This window comes from Hemibagrus wyckioides, linkage group LG20 (genome assembly GCF_019097595.1).
Source record: "Hemibagrus wyckioides isolate EC202008001 linkage group LG20, SWU_Hwy_1.0, whole genome shotgun sequence".
NCBI lineage: Eukaryota > Metazoa > Chordata > Actinopteri > Siluriformes > Bagridae > Hemibagrus > Hemibagrus wyckioides.
The window spans coordinates 5,454,417-5,468,171 of record NC_080729.1 but is presented as its reverse complement, the minus strand read 5'-3'; the positions used below and the strand labels follow the sequence as shown (position 1 = coordinate 5,468,171).

The 13,755-nt window shown below is 41.1% G+C and overlaps 1 protein-coding gene across 2 annotated transcripts in view; it reads left to right on the top strand.

Moving 5' to 3' along the window:
• The first annotated feature begins 5,446 nt into the window (after nt 1–5,446).
• The window catches only part of LOC131371169 (zinc finger protein 236-like), a 35,711-nt gene continuing 27,402 nt past the window's right edge, over nt 5,447–13,755 (top strand). For both annotated transcript variants that reach the window (XR_009207506.1, XM_058418996.1), the window contains exons 1-8: nt 5,447–5,572; nt 8,106–8,233; nt 8,462–8,626; nt 8,728–8,906; nt 9,961–10,091; nt 11,685–11,857; nt 12,526–12,654; nt 12,752–12,925. Coding sequence is in view for 1 of the 2 variants with exons in the window: in XM_058418996.1 (XP_058274979.1) it covers nt 5,521–5,572; nt 8,106–8,233; nt 8,462–8,626; nt 8,728–8,906; nt 9,961–10,091; nt 11,685–11,857; nt 12,526–12,654; nt 12,752–12,925 (1,131 nt within the window). In the remaining variant the exon portion in view is untranslated. The remainder of the gene's footprint in view (nt 5,573–8,105; nt 8,234–8,461; nt 8,627–8,727; nt 8,907–9,960; nt 10,092–11,684; nt 11,858–12,525; nt 12,655–12,751; nt 12,926–13,755) is intronic.

Sequence of the window (13,755 nt, the reverse complement as noted above, 5' to 3'; positions counted from 1 at the left end):
ATGAACAAGGCTTCATCTTGCAAGTCTACGAGTCGCTGTGTGACTTTTGTGCGTCTCACATCTCTGCTCATTTTATGTCTACCGATCTGTGACATTAAGGATCAAATGTCTGATGTTTATCCGAAGCACAAGCACACACTTACTGGGATTAAAGACACTGTGTGTGCTTCGGCGTGGGCGCTGTGTATCTGAAGCTGTGCGAGTTACTCTGTGATACCTGATGTTTGAAGTCTGATGTTTCTTTGAGCTAGAAACAATTTTTCCCTGTTGTGTCTGACATGACTGCTGAAGGCTGATATGAAATGTGTGTGTGTGTCGGGAAAAACCGAGAGAAAGAGATTTGATTTCCGTCTGACGGTGTGTCTCTAAAGATCCACAACATAAAAGAATCTGTTGCCTGATGTTTACATACCCTTACCAGAGGATTGTACAGCATTTTATTTCCTATCGTGTGATTGTGTGATTGCCGGAGGTTCGGATGTTTGATTGCCGTGTGACGGGGTGTCTCACGTCTCGGTTCTTTTGTTTCATTCTCTGCAGACATGTGACATTAAAGATCAAATATCTGACTTTTGCATGTTTATCAGAAGCACAAACACACACTTACTGGGATTAAAGACATTTTGGAAGGAAGAACTTTTTTCTCCCCTGTTGTGTTTGACAGCACCGTCATGGTGGTTGTTGTTGTTCTTTGAAGGATGTGTGCAGTTTTAAGTTCCCCTTAGCCATATTTAGCTCTGTGAGTAAAGAAATAAAAATAAAGTTTGATTATGACTAGGCACTCAGGCCTACACTGCACGGTAAACAAAAACATACAAATTTCAGATCTGGAGAGAATTAGTATCTGATTAGTTTGATCCCTGAAATTCAGCTACTTCAAATACCGTGATGTATTTGACACAATGACCTGATTCTGAGCCCTTAACTTTGTACATGACAACCGTCTGACCATTATTGATTTCCAGTTTCTTTAGATGGTCATTGTTTCCTGCTTCCTGCTTCCATTAGTACCTTCTTTCCCACTAAGGAATTTATGAACTTATAAACTAGAAATTAATGTCCATAACTCTATAAATTTACATGAATTAGGCAGATGCCCTTATCCAGAATGACTTAGAGCTCATTTTTTAATGCAACTGATTGCTCAAGGGCCCAGGGGTTCAAACTCACAGCTGTCCAATCAGTAGACCAACACCTTAACCACTAAGCTACCACATCCCCACCACTTCTATCTACTCAGGTTGACAAAAAATGCCTTTATCCAGAGCAACTTACAATTTATCTCTTTATTTTTATTTATTTATTATTTTATTTTATATTTTTATTTTATATTTTTATTTTATATTTTATAGAACTTTATTTATTTATTTTTATAACCTTATTACCTATGTTTGTGGATACTGCTGGAAGTTCTTTTTTATTTTATAGATTTTTTATATTTTTTATTATTTATTTATTTGTTTTTATAACCTTATTACCTATGTTTGTGGATACTGTTGGAAGTTGTAAATTTCCCATTAAGATGAATTATCTATCTATCTATCTATCTATCTATCTATCTATCTATCTATCTATCTATCTATCTATCTATCTATTATACAACTGAGCAGTTCAGGGTTAAGGGCCTTGCTCAGGGGCCCAGCAGTGACAACTTTGGCAGACCTGGGATTTGAACTGACAACCTTTCTAAGTCTGTCAAAAGTGATTGATGGCCAGGATCGATTCGAGTATTTCTTAATTTTCCTATGATAAATATGTTGTTGTATTTTCTCAGCCTTGCACTGTGCTGAAAAACAGATTTATAGTGTGTGATTTGCAGTTTAGCTAAAAGCAGTTTATGCTTGCTGCACGTATTTCCAGTTTCCTAGCAACTGTGTAGAGGTGTGTATCTAAAATTTGCAGGGATCTGCAATCTTTCATTTTATGCAAGTGGCAGATTATGTCACATACAAAACTCCTTTAGTCACTCCTGTAGTCAGGTGGTTGTGGGATTGGTCAGAAAATGTTCAAGAGTGGGCAGGATTAGTCAGAGTTGTTTCAGGGTGGGACTGGTCAGACTTTCTATGGTAATAAGTGGGAATTGGTCAGACGTTCTGCAGGAGTGGGTTGTATTGGTCAGAATTCCTGTGGGAGATGGTGGGATTTCTAGAGTGGGTGAGACAATCCTCATGATTCCTTTCCATCCATCCATCCATCCATCCATCCATGCATCCAGCCATCCATCCATCCATCCAGCCATCCAGCCATCCAGCCAGCCATCCATCCATCCATCCATGCATCCATGCATCCATCCATTCATCCATCCATCCATCCATCCATCCACGCATCCATCTATCCATGCATCCATCCATCCATCCATCCTTTTTCTGTACACTTATTCAATACATTGGGGGTGGTGGTAGCTCAAGGGGTTAAGGCTCTGGGTTGTTGATTAGGGTTCAAGCCCCAGCACTGCAAAGCTGCCACCACTGGGGCCTCGAGCAAGACCCCCAACCACCCCTGCTCCAGGGGCGCTGCATCATGGGTGACCCTGCGCTCTGACCCCAACCCTCCAAGGATGAGATATGCAAAGAAAGAATTTCACTGTACAGTAATGTATATGTAACAAATAAAGGCTACTTACAAGGTTGTGGGGACTCTGGAGTCTATCCCAGGGGACTCAGGGCACAATGGACAGGGTTCCAGCCCATCCTACACTACAGACTATTTAGAGATGCCAATCAGCCTACAGAGCATGTCATTGTACTGGGGAAGAAACCCCTGAAGCACGGGGAGAACATGCAAAACTCCATACACACAGGACGGAGGCAGGAATCGAACGCCCCACCCCAACCATGCCCCCTTATGATTCCTGTAATTACTTAAATGCTGAAAAGCATGGATTCATGAATTCCATTATAACACACTGTCTGGTGAGGTTCTTCAATGTTACAGAAGGAACTTAACTGGAAAGTACACTGTCTTCTAAAGGTCTGGGTGTGGTATAGAGCCAACCAGTTCATATAGAGAGAGAACTGAGCTGGTTTGGCTGTTTTTCTGCAGTGGTGCTGCAGGTGGAGGAGACAGAAAGCTGCTGAGAGGAAGCAGTGTGAGTGACAGAGAGCAACAGTGTGTTCCTCTTCCATCACACACTCCTGTCATCTGACATGTAGGTGGCAGAGAACTGCCGATCAGAAGTCAGTGATCATCTCCACACACACACACATACACACAAGAACAAAACCATTATTCACCCCAATATATTTCTTTTACAATTATTTTATTTTATTTTGTCTCATTTTAAATGTTTTCTGTGTAATAATAATAATAATAATAATAATAGTATTTTTTTATTTAATAATATTTATTAATTATTATTATTGTTATTATTATTAATATTATTGTTGTTGTTATTATTGCCATTATTGTTATTATTATTATTATTATTATTATTATTATTATTAAATTCAATATAAAATAAATATTTAAAAATTTGCATTCATTCATTTTCTATTAAGATGAAGTGTGTTAATGTGTCTTTAGAATTTTTGTGATAGAAATAATCCTGCTTCTATCAGTGAGATAAAGCTAATTAATAAAGCATTACTATATTAATAATAACCGGTAAACAATTTTTTTTTTTTTTTTTTGCATTATTATTTTCAGAAATTTCACTGAAACTTGTTGTCCACACAAAAATCTTTGTCTCCACAGATTAGATAATAGTCTTAATAAATCCATTAAAAAATATCATCAAGCATGATCAGGGACATAATATAAAGGATCTGAAACAAAGTTCTGGAAAAGTTGGATCCATCTTCAAGTGTTCAATCTTGTTCGACATTACAGGAAGTGACCCGGTGTTGTTATTTTCTATTAGGGATACACCAAGAAACATTATCTGTGGAGATCTCCATGTGTTTAATCTCAACCTATCATGCAAATATTACTCGTTATAAACATTAGGGTGCCAATAATTTTGGAGTTCATTGTATTTTAGCATATGCAAAGGACACATCGTCTAAAGCTAAAAAAAATAAAGACAGAAAAATAATAAGGAATGTTTGGTAAAGAATATAGGAAGCTGTGTTTGGTCGTTTTTATTGACTTTGCTGCCACCTGCTGGTCAAGTACAGATACTACAGGATTAGTAAAAGGTGGTCTCAATAAAATTATCCATTGGACTGGACTACTTTATTTAATTTTAGCAACATTTTCCTTCCTAAATGAAATACACATTATGCAGTATATCATTCAAATAACAAGAAACTTCTTGAGACATAAAGGGTGGGTAGATGCTATTCATTTTGTATGTTACATTTCATTAAAGTTTGGATGTATAGGTATAGTTTTGATGCTATATTTCTTGTAAGAAGTGGACTTTTGGGGCCCTACATTTCTCTAGAACAGAGAAATGACCTAAAACAACAACAACAACAAACAGCAAGTAGTCACTGAGCAGCCAGAGTAAGCGAAGGAAAAAATAGACAGTAACTGAAGCAGATAAAGTGAATCACAGAAATAGATCAAGTATACTTTAAAGATAACATAGGTACATAACATATTTTTAGAGCAACATAAACCTTGAAGAAAAATCATAATGACATGCACCGATCAGGCCTAACATAATGACCACCTGCCTAATATTGTGTTGGTTCCCCTTTTGCTGCCGAAACAGCCCTGACCCGTCATGCACTGTGTATTCTGACCCCTATCTATCAGAACCAGCATTAAGTTCTTCAGCAATCTGATCAACAGTAGCTTGTCTGTTGAAGCCAGCCACGTACATCAATGAGCCTTGGCCACCCATGACCCTGTCGCCGGTTCACCACTGTTCCTTCCATAGTCCACTTTTGATAGATACTGACCACTGCAGACCGGGAACACCTCCACAAGAGCTGCAGTTTTGGAGATGCTCTGATCCCGTCATCTAGCCATCACAACTTGGACCTTGGTCAAAACTCGCTCAGATCCTTATGCTTGTCCATTTTTTCCTGCTTCTAACACATCAACTCTGAGGACAAAATGTTGACTTGCTGCCTAATATATCCCACCCACTGATGCAGGATCAGTCAGTATTCATAATGTTATGACTGATCGGTGTGTATATTCAACTATTCAGCCACTCTCATACATTAATTGTATCTAATTAGTGTTTTTCTATTTCTCAGTACAAATAACTGAAAACTTCATTCATAAATATTGAGAGTATCCATAAGTTAATAGCTATGTTGGTTAGAAATAAACCTTGGGCTATTGGCTCTGACAGCATGCAGTGTTTGCCTACATTTATCAGTATTAACTAAACTTTTTGCATAACCGCAACGTCCATTTTCTCAAATATATACTGCCTTTTTTTTAATTCATTCCCAGTCTACTGTATTAAGGTAACTCAATACGCGCTGTTTGGTGACAATAACAAGGGAATTTTGTTGTGGTTCATGGGATCAAAAAACTACATGTCTGTCGCTGCTCTGCTGTGACGAACAGCGGCCGCCATTTTGAAATCGTTCACAGTACACCTCGGCCAAAGCTGGAACTATGCCGCGGGGCCGGCCTCGAAAACACAAGGATAACACTGCCAACGCGGGAGGTAAACTACATTTTAACACGCCGGATAAAAACTACAGAGTGTTAGCTATTTGAAAATGTCCACGTTGTACGAAGGGGCCAAAGCATAGCGGAGATAACTGCAGTTGAAGATTGTGTATATAGTCCCCGGATATGGCAGTGCGGGTGTGTGCGTTTCTTTGTGCGCCAGACTGAGGCGGAATGATATTAATAACACTCCGCTGTTCGGACTCGTTCAGTCACGTTCATTCCCTGTGAAGAGCAGCGGTCCGTAGACTACAGCGTCAATTACTATCCACGCGCTTTATTTATTTATTTATTTATTTATTTATTTCTGCTCTAAATATTTTTTGTTTAACGTGTTAGCGCTAACGCTAAGCTAGCTGGCTAACTTTTTAATATCAACATCTGTGGTTCGACTTTATAGCTGACTTTCTTTTGTATTCAGCATTGTGACTCTTATTTGTGGATAACATTTTTAAATAAGACCATAAATAATGATGGTGTAGTTTGCAGTTAGCTGAGCAAGCAAGCCATGCACTTAGAAGCACAAAGGTGACACGATGCTGCCAACTCTGTTCAGGGGGAAGTAACTAATAGAAGAAAGGTGTCGTCCGGTGACGTCACACGCCCGTTCATTTGCATCGCGAAACCGCGTCACCTAAAGGAGCAGGGATTTCCTCAGGACACTGTGGAGTAGAGATCGATCTGAATCGAAAAGTAGTAAACAAACAGAACCGGACATGTGGTTAGAATCGTGAGGAAAATAATCCACTTGGTGTGATTATAACAGTCCCGCTTATACCACAGCGACCTGCCATCAGCTCCATTTTGTTCAGTTGTCCTGTTATCAGTTTGTTGTAATTAAAGTAGTTCAACATCCGCAAGAAAAGTTAGTTCCTGTTATCACCGCTATAAACAGGTACATTATATCAACTCTTCTGGGAAGGCTTTCCACAAGGTTTAGGAGTGTGTTTATGGGAATCAGGCACTGATGTTGGACGAGAAGGTCTTTGCGGTCTCCGCAGTAATTCATCCCAAAGGTGTCCTATCGGGTTGAGGTGTGAGCCAGTCAAGTTCCTCCACACCAAACTCGCTCATCCTTGTTTTGTGCACTGGTCAGGTTGGAACAGGAAGGAGGTCATCCCCAAACTGTTCCCACAAAGTTGGGAGCATGAAATTGTCCAAAATGTCTTGCTATGAAGCTGAAGCATTAAGAGTTCCTTTCACTGGAACTAAGGGGCCGAGCCCAACCCCTGAAAAACAACCCCACACCATAATCCCCCCTCCACCAAACTTTACACTTGGCACAATGCAGTCAGGCAAGTACTGTTCTTCTGTCAACCACCAAACCCAGACGTGTCCATCAGACTGCCAGACAGAGAAGCGTGACTGGTCACTCCAGAGAACACGTCTCCACTGCTCTGGAGTCCATTGGAGGTGTACTTCACACCACTGCATCCGACACACTTGGTGATGTAAGGCTTGGATGCAGCTGCTCCGCCATGAAAACCCATTCGTTGAAGCTCTTTATACACTGGTCTTGAGCTAATCTGAAGGCCACACGAATTTTGGAGGTCTGTAGCTATTGACTGCAGAAAGTTGCCGACTTCTGAGTACTATGTGCCTCAGCATGCGCTGACCCCGGTCTGTGATTTCTCATGGACTACCACTTCGTAGACTGAGTTGCTGTTGTTCCCAATTGCTTCCACTTTGTTATAATACCACTAACAGTTGACCGTGGAATATTTAGTAGTGGGGAAATTTCACAAATGGACTTATTGCGCAGGAGGCAGACTATCACTGGACCATGCTTAATTTCACTGAGCTCCTGAGAGCGACCCATTCTTTCCCAAATGTTTGTAGAAACAGTCTGCATGCCTAGGTGCTTGATTTTATACACCTGTGGCCATGGAAGTGATTAGACCACCTGAATTCAATGATTTGTAGGGGTGTCCCAAACCTTTTGCCAATATAGTCCAATACGAATAGGATAATGTGAAGGACGGGGAAGTGTGTGAATGGCACAGACACTGGTGACAACAATGTTGTCAACAATGACTTTGAAGTGAACTTCCATTGATAAATAGAAATGAAGTAAGTCATAACGATAGCTTTATGCCACGTGTATGGCGTTACTGTCAGTAACAATCATGGTGACCTTTCATTAAATTAAACCAATATATTTCATACGCACCTATTTCTCATATTAAGGCAGCTTTTTGTGTGTCGTAGACAATAATGACTAATCTGGGAAGAATTCCTTGATTTTGAGCTAATATCACTTACAGTGATGTGCTTGAGACTCTTCTTAAAGAATATGAAGTTGTTAGCAAGGAGAATATAGGAGACTCGGCTACACTCTTAAGCTCACTGCTGGGTTTAGAATAATAATAAAATAAAAAACAATCAGGACACAAAGATTAAACACTCATTGGTTTCAGAGATACCCTGAAAACGATCAGGTTATGATTGATGGTTAGCAGAATGTATGCTGGAAATGAATGACCTTGCTCCAACGCTCATTTCTATCCGTTCTCAATGTCTCTCTGCAGGTGGAGGAGAGGAACCAAGAGCAGACGGTTCGAACGGTACTGAACATCGCTGCAGTATCTGCCCTCTTACCTACAGCACCGAGAACCAGCTGCTCAAACACCTCAGAGAGCATGAAGCTAACGACAAGGCAAGATAGTAAAGTAGTCATAGACAATTATATGAATAGTCCCCTAGACAGATATATAGACAGGTAATAAACATATACTATATAAAAGGACAAGATAAAACATGATGGATCTACTATAATCTGTGTCTATAAATCATTCTGACTCCCTGTCTCTGTACTCGTCTGTCTGTCTGTGGGTATGTATGTAATTCTCTTTCACTCACTCCTCATGTCATCTGTGTGTTGTAGCCTCACCGCTGTGACAAGTGCCCCCAGTCGTACAACGTGGAGTTCAACCTCACACTGCACAAGTCGACTCACGGCACAGCCGAGCCCACCTGCCCCGTGTGTGAGAAAAAGTTCACCCGGGTCGCCAGTCTCAAATCTCACATCATGGTGCACGAGAAAGAGGAGGTGAGACAGTTTTGTGTGGTGCACTTGTATGTCATGTGAGATCCCATGACAGCTGTGCACAGTGGGTTAACATGACCGTGTGTGTTTGCTGTGTGGCACAGAATCTACTGTGCCCGGAGTGCGGGGATGAGTTTGTGCTGCAGAATCAGCTCGCCCTGCATCTGGAGGAACACCGGCGAGAAATTTCCGGAACGCGGGTTTTTACCTGCAAGACCTGCAGCGCTGAGTTCCCCTCGGCCAGTCAGCTGAAGGAGCACAACCGTACACACGCAAAGATCAGGTGTGTGTGTGTTTATGTGAGAGAGAGAGAGAGATTGTGTGTATAGTGATCTGTTTATTCTATCTATCTATCTATCTATCTATCTATCTATCTATCTATATCTATATATATATATATATATATATATATATATATATATATATATATATGTATATATATATATATATATATACACACACACACACACACTCTTGTCAAAAGTTTTGGGACGTCTGCCTTTACATACACATGAATGTAATATGGAGTTGACCCGCCCTTTGGAGCTATAACAGCTTTCCACAAGGTTTAGGAGTGTGTTCATGGGAATTTTTGACCATTTCTCTATGATGTTGGACGAGAAGGCCTGGCTCGCAGTCTCCGCTCTAATTCATCCCAAAGGTGTTCTATCAGGTTGAGGTCAGGACTCTGTGCAGGCCAGTCAAGTTCCTCCACACCAAACTCACTCATCCATGTCTTTATGGACCTTGCTTTGTGCACCGGTGTGCAGTCATGTTGGAACAGGAAGGGGTCATCCCCAAACTGTTCCCACAAAGTGCATGAAATTGTCCAAAAATTAAATTAAAAGCATAAGAGTTCCTTTCATTGGAACTAAGGGGCCGAGCCCAACCCCTGAAAAACAACACCTTAAATCAATTATTTGGAGAGGCGTCCCAAAACTTTAGGCAATATTATCTATCTATCTATCTATCTATCTATCTATCTATCTATCTATCTATCTATCTATCTGTCTGTCTGTCTGTCTGTCTGTCTGTCTGTCTGTCTGTCTATCTATCTATCTATCTATCTATCTATCTATCTATCTTGTTGTTTTAAATTTTCCATCTGTATTTTTGTCTCTCTTGATCTTTCTGTCTTGCAGTTTCTCTTTATTTCATAGCATCCATCTTTCTGTTTATCTCTGTCTGTCTGTTTGCTTCTTTTCATCTGATTTGTCTGTTCATTTATCTAGCTGTCCCTGTCTGTCTCTCTGTCTATTTATCTATCCAGGTTTATTACACGCTTTTTTGTCTGCCCACCTCTCCACCTGTCCATCTTGTGTGTGTTTTGGTTTCAGGCCGGTTGTGAGCAGCTCACGGAACTACAAGAGGAACATCGATCGCAGTGGTTTCACCAACACCTGCCATCACTGCGGCAAGACGTTTAAAAAACCCAGCCAGCTTGTCCGACACATCCGCATTCACACAGGTAACACACACACACACACCAACGTCAAACATCTAGTCTACTGTGCAGACATGGCTCACACTTTAAAGCTGCTGTAGTGATGTCAGTAGCTCTTGATAAGTTTGCTTCATCATGCTGTCATGATGCAGTATTTTCTTTGCAGAACTGTCACAGTGGAAGTAGTAGGAGATCTGTAGATAACGATGTCCTAGCCACAACTTTCAATTAGTTGCCCTATTGAGATAAAACCATCAATGAGGTGGCCAGCAGCATAAACGCATGAACCCAACCTGTTTTCTGTCAACAGTCCAAACTGATGGAGGTGGTGTCATGATTTAATACCAATAAAACATTGCTTGGATGCCAATATGCTATTTGTTGTTAATCGTGTGCATCCCTTCATGGACAACATCTTTTAATAGATACTTCCAGCATAATAGTGCACAGTTCATTAAGCCGGTTCATTAAGCAATAAGTTCACTGTTCTTCAGTGGCTTTCCCACTCACTTATCACTGGCTTGAAGTTGTTGATGGGTAGTGATTTATTTGCAACATACCCCGATCAGGCATAACATTATGACCACCTTTCTAACATCGTGTTGATCCCCATTTTGTTGCCAAAACAGCCCTGACCCGTCCTGCACTGTGTATTCTGACACCTTTCTGTCAGAACCAGCATTAACTTCTTCAGCGATTTGAGCAACAGTAGCTCGTCTGTTAGATCGGATCACACGGGGCAGCCTTCGCTCCCCATGTCCATCAATGAGCCTTGGCCGGCCATGACCCTGTCGCCGTTTCACCACTGTTCCTTCCTTGGACCACTTTTGATAGATACTGTCCACTGCAGACTGGGAACACCTCACAAGAGCTGCAGTTTTGGAGATGCTCTGATCCAGTGGTCTAGCCATCACAATTTGGCCCTTCGTCAAACTCGCTCAAACCCTTACGCTTGTCCATGTTTCCTGCTTCTAACACATCAACTTTGAGGACAAAATGTTCACTTGCTGCTTCATATATCCCACCCACTAAGGTGCCATGATGAGGAGATCAGTCAGTGTTTTTCACGGCACCTGTCACTGGTCATAATGTTATGGCTGATTGGTGTAATTGCACAAAGGAACTAAAGTCATGAGTGGGGCACTAAAGAAATGTTAAAAAAAAGTATCGATGCATAGAAAACATCCTTCCCATTCATAGATCCCTTCATTATTGGAGTTGAACAATATAGAGAAGTTTCTTTGCCATTTATTTAGTTAGATATATTCCATTTACAGTGTGTTAGATGAGCGTGATTGATATAGGATGCCTCACAATATAAAGATGGTTCTCATTAATTGTTTGGACTAATTATATTTCCTAGATATGTCCTGCATTGCAATTCATATCCTATTAAATGCAGCTTTTCTAAAATATTCAATTCATTTAATAACACTCATTTTAGAACTGCTTTTGTTGCCTGGGGCTTACGCATATTGAAGAATTTATTATTTAACATTTTTACAGATTAAAATTTAGACTGCCATGTAGGCCAGTGATAAATAGGAATTATATTATATTATATTATATTATATTATTAAGTAAAAAATGTGTGTGTGTGTATGTGTGTGTGTTTAGGAGAACGACCGTTCAAGTGCACGCACTGCGGTAAGGCTTTCAACCAGAAGGTGGTACTGCAGACTCACATGGTTCGACACACCGGAGAGAAGCCACACCTCTGCATGCTATGCCCCGCCTCCTTCTCCCAAAAAGGAAATCTTCACTCCCACGTACAGCGAGTGCACTCTGAGGTGACTCCACCTGTGTGTTCGCCTCTATATTCTGTATTCCTCAGTGACACCACACACACACACAAACACACACACACACACAGTTTCCATTATCACCTGCCGAGGTGTTAATGTGTCTCTGTTAGCACTGGAGGGTCAGAGGGCATGGGTCACTCTATTTCATGAAACAGTTCACGTTCACAGGCAGGCTGAAAGGGCATCACACATGTCCGGTAAGATAAAGCTTTCCTGTTGGTAACAAACCAGCTAATGGATTGGCGACAAAAGCAAACAGAAAGCAGGGGAGTACAGGGCAACAGAAGTGTCTGGAAATGGCAGATATTTAAAATAATGCTTAATAAAAATGATAATGGCTGTGTACAGGCTGTAAAAACATGGTAAAAAGTCTTAATTGAAGGTAAGTAGAAAACTCGGCAGAAAAACTGTTCTTCTTTGTACAGTAACCTACATCCAGGTACGTAAATATTAGACATAAGACCTTGACAAAGATATTGTTAGTATATAGGAGCTGATCCACAATATGGTCAGTGCAGATGACCAGCTTTAATTTAAGGGTACAAGCTAATTAGTTATATTCGGTCCCCGTAAAATCCTTACATTTCCATTTCATCTCTCTCTGTCTCTCTCTCTCTCTCTCCTGTCTGTCTGTGCCTGTCTCACTCTCTCAGACTGCAGGTGTCCCTGTGTACCCGTGTATGGACTGTAGCTGTGTGTATAAGAAGCTGGGCAGCCTGAATGCTCACATCAGTAAAATGCACATCTCCATCATGGAGGTGGAGGAGTCGCCCAACACACAGGTACACACACACACACACACACACACAGTGTGCTATCATCATATACTTGCCCTACAGTGTGCTCATTAACTCCCCACTCACTTCCTCTTTCCTTTAGGATGGGGCAGAACCTGGGCAGACAGGAGGCGGGGCAGAAGTTACAGAAGGCGTGACCGACGTGATCCAGCAACTGCTGGAACTTTCAGAACAAGTAACGAGCGACAGCGCTCAAGCTCCACCCGCTGGACCGGCTATCGCTATGGAGACGGCTATCAATCAAGATATCTTGCAGGTGATCCGAGTCTTAAGACGGACGAAGATACAGATAAATCAGACAAATGCATTCAGAAGCTCTGACTTTTTTCTTTTTTGATCCTCGTCCCTGTGCGTCTCTGATTTGGTACACAGTCGGGATGTCAGTGGAAAGCCCTGTTTATCGATAGGATCCATTATTATATTTGTAGTTATGGTCCACTAGTCGAATGGATGTTATCAAGAGGCAGGATTTGTTTGTTCCTCTCTTGAGATTTGAAGCAATCAAAAATGGTCTAAATTAATTTAGCATAAGAAAGACAAATTCCCCAGCTGAAGCTGAAATCTGAAACACGGTGCCACTTTCGCAATCCCTCTTGTCATCACTCTTTTATGCGTTCAATGTTTTATTCAGAACCTTAATCCAGCGACGGACTCGAAATTAGAATCCAAACAATAAACGTACTTAAGTAACAAGCAAAGACCTCGTTAATAATAACAACAGCATTAGCCAACTTTGCCTTATCGTCATACACTATATTGCCAAAAGTATTCGCTCACCCATCCAAATAATCAGAATCAGGTGTTCCAATCACTTCCATGGCCACAGGTGTATAAAATCAAGCACCTAGGCATGCAGACTGTTTTTACAAACATTTGTGAAAGAATGGGTCACTCTCAGGAGCTCAGTGAATTCCAGCGTGGAACTGTGATAGGATGCCACCTGTGCAACAAATCCAGTCGTGAAATTTCCTCGCTCCTAAATATTCCACAGTCTACTGTTAGCTGTATTATAAGAACGTGGAAGTGTTTGGGAACGACAGCAACTCAGCCACGAAGTGGTAGGCCACGTAAACTGATGGAGCGGGG